The 3148-nt window shown below is 44.0% G+C and overlaps 1 protein-coding gene across 1 annotated transcript; it reads right to left on the bottom strand.

Moving 5' to 3' along the window:
• Window positions 1–2070: 2070 nt before the first annotated feature.
• LOC137297129 (uncharacterized) lies at window positions 2071–3148 on the bottom strand. The gene is made up of 3 exons (XM_067829141.1): window positions 3124–3148; window positions 2613–2689; window positions 2071–2337 (listed from the first exon to the last, which is right to left on the bottom strand). The coding sequence occupies exons 1-3, from the start codon at window positions 3146–3148 to the stop codon at window positions 2071–2073; spliced, it is 369 nt and encodes a 122-aa protein (XP_067685242.1).

Below are 3148 nucleotides of genomic sequence, written 5' to 3'. Positions count from 1 at the left end.
AAGGACAAGCGTGTAGATTCCTCTAACTCCGCGCTTGTAACTGGCGCTAATAAGGCAACAAGAGTGGTCTCCCTTCACTAAGTGGTCGAAAAGAAGCTGGATGAGGCGCTGGTGCATTCGTTCCTCTCACTTACAAATGAGCTGAAAGGTGATGAAGCTTGTGGCTGAATCATCTGGTTTGCACTTTTATTTTGTACACGGTATAACTGAGAATTGGCCGCCAGCACCACTTCGTATTGCCAGTTATATCGTCGCTCACCCAGCTTCAAAGTCGGGATCCCTGGCCTTTAATTGTCAGGCATGGTATTTGAGAATCTGGTCATAATGACGTGTTGTTACATCCCGCACTGGTTGTCTGTGTATGTATATAGCCAGAGTACCCTGATTTACTATCTGTCCTAGAGATATTACATTGCTCAATGGGTACATACAAAGCAACAGAGAATATTTAAGGTTTCTCTTTGTTATGAAGCTTTCTTTCTTTGATTTCAGATGGAAGACGGTAAGCCCGTTTCCTTGGCAACATGTTTATTAAACCAGTGCATGTATATCATGCTATACGTCTAAACATAAAGCAAAGATTACATGTTCACCTCCAGTATTTAACATGATGGGTCAGTGGGGTAACTTGGTGGTCAAAGCACAGACTAAGTTACCGAAGTCTCAGCTTCTAATTTTCATTCATGCTTGAAACACGTGATCCCACCTGGGTGTTGCTCCAACCCTAGCCGCCCGGATAAAGTTGGGCTAACACTTCAGGCAGCGTAAATTCATACTCACTCACCCACTCACTCATCATTTGGCACGCACACACAGGGGGAAAATTACCATTTTCGTCTCTGAACACTGAAAGGGAGACTGGGCCGGTCTAAATATTTATGAGTGCCTTAACTGCCCCAGCATCACACAAGTCGCTTATTTCTCCGTGTCGACCTGGACTGAAAAAAAAGACCGCTAGACGAACAGCACTGCCCTGCTGTTGGTATCGGACAATATAGAAATGTCCAAAGACCCTTCGATGCAAGAAACACGCAATAAGGGTCAAGGGAGACCGCTCTCCATCCCCCGTCAGGTGTGCTGTGACCTATAGTGAGCGAAGTGATCGTAAAATAACCAACATCCCGGTACCAGCTTGTACAGTGACTTCCCATGTGTATATACACTTCGAAGTTTCCATAGCAGATTCAGATTGTAAAGACTGAAGACAGCAACACAACGGATGGGCGTCGGTGCATGAATGACCCACACTTAAATATCAGTAAAACGCTAATTAACGTCTTGTCTGTATCAGTTGGTCTGCATGTTTATTTTGTACATTGCCCTGTATTACATTTTCAAGATAGCTCGATGCCAGAGTCTGTTCAGCTGCCTCTACTGCTGTGTTGCTGTCACCTATTCTTTAAAAAATACACTAAAGGAAGAACAACAGACTCATGTGTATACCATTCACTGACATTTATTCAGTTTACACCAAGAAATAAAATTGTATGTACCAAAGAAAGCATCAAAATCGGGGCCGAAAAGGAAGCGCAGTCAAGAGAGGAATAAAGAAATGTCAGCCAAAGGCTATGCCAAAACATTAATTAATAGGTCGAAAGGGTGTGTCCACAAATAGGCCGAAATATGTAGTCAGATCAGTCCAAAATGGAAAAGGCACCACAAAACATCCTACCACACAAACACACTCAATCGTGCACGAAAACGTCAGTCACATGCAAAACACAACTCTCACACAGCCACCCATACTTACACGCGAAACGCTCTCACACATTCAGATACACCCTCACACATTCACACATGCAAAACATCGTGTTCACAGACATTCAAACATGCATTTCTCTCTCTATCTCTCTCGCTGTCTCTTTCTCTCTCTCTCTCTCTCTCACACACACACACACACACCACACAAAAACACATCTCTCTACCATGCACCAATTTACAAACGCAAACGTACCTGACACAAACTTCCTGTTATGCTTATTACAACCTCTAATACATACACGCACTCAAACTTTCAAAACAAATCACACCCTCATACACACACACATATATAGACACTGGATGAGCAATCTACGAGAAGATTCTCCTAAAGAAGGCAGCCACTCTCCTCAGCGCCTTCCTCACAGGATGAACCTCTCTGTCCTCCACGAAACTGTCCTCGTCCTCGTCTTCATAGACCCAGTAGTCACTGTCGTCGTCACTTGGGGCAGGATAGTGGTCGACGTAGGTGATGGTGACTGGGGCGGGGAGCGTCTCACCGTGGTCAGGGCGGGCCCAGAATGGGGTGAAAACACTCAGGGGATCATGAGAAGGGGTCGGGGAAGCAGCCAGGGGACGCTACATCGGTCAGTGGGGAGGGAGGGAGAAAGGACGGGCATTTAAAGGAGTTACAGGAGGTGTTAGAGTTGAGTAAGGCAAAAGGAAGTCATAGTCCCAGATTACACATGAAAAATAATTTTAATGTGTACATGAGAGAGGGGTGTGAGGGGGCTATTTCTGGACATTAGTATAACAGTGTCCAGTGCAGTAGCACGTGTAAGAGATCACTGGCTCATGGACTAAAGCAAACTATTCCACCGAATAGGAAGCAGGTGTAGATGGGATGTACATACACAGTCGGACTCCTCATCCAGCGACGGCCATAGACTAGCAGCAGGAGTGACATGATACCGGATCATGTCTTCCCGTGCTGAAAATAATCCAAACAGCACATTCAAATACACAGTAACTACATATACAACAAAACCTTTAACATGTACAAAACATAGCAAGATATTCGTTCTTCCAGATAAGCGCATTGCACAAATTAGGACTGCGGACCAATAGATCTGATCATCAGATTGTCAAGAGTTTTAAAAGGTCTAATATACATAAAATAAATCACAGATTAGTTTACATTATCCCCCCCCCCACCCCCACCCCATCATATGCATACACGGAAAGTTCACACTTCAAGAGCAGAAAGGCTATATAAAGATAGTCATTAATGAAATTTAGTAAAAATTGCAAATGGCGGCCATGTACAAATGTCATCACTACCGATACTGCTGTCACACTGCGGCCGATTCCAGTATAAATCTACGTCTTTCACACGTTAAAATACAATAGTGTCTTCTTAAATACCTTGAATATGCAGCCGTGTAAACAT

This window comes from Haliotis asinina, chromosome 9, assembly GCF_037392515.1.
Source record: "Haliotis asinina isolate JCU_RB_2024 chromosome 9, JCU_Hal_asi_v2, whole genome shotgun sequence".
Classification (NCBI taxonomy): Eukaryota; Metazoa; Mollusca; class Gastropoda; order Lepetellida; family Haliotidae; genus Haliotis; species Haliotis asinina.
Note: the sequence above shows the minus strand (reverse complement) of the source record. Positions and strands in the feature narration are given on the sequence as shown.

Coding starts and splice junctions, on each gene's coding strand:
- LOC137297129 (XM_067829141.1), bottom strand. CDS start 3,148: ATGTTTACACGGCTGCATATTCAAG. Junction 2,690..3,123: donor TACACGGCTGCATATTCAAG/GTATTTAAGAAG, acceptor GATTATTTTCAG/CACGGGAAGACATGATCCGG. Junction 2,338..2,612: donor TGGATGAGGAGTCCGACTGT/GTATGTACATCC, acceptor TGACCGATGTAG/CGTCCCCTGGCTGCTTCCCC.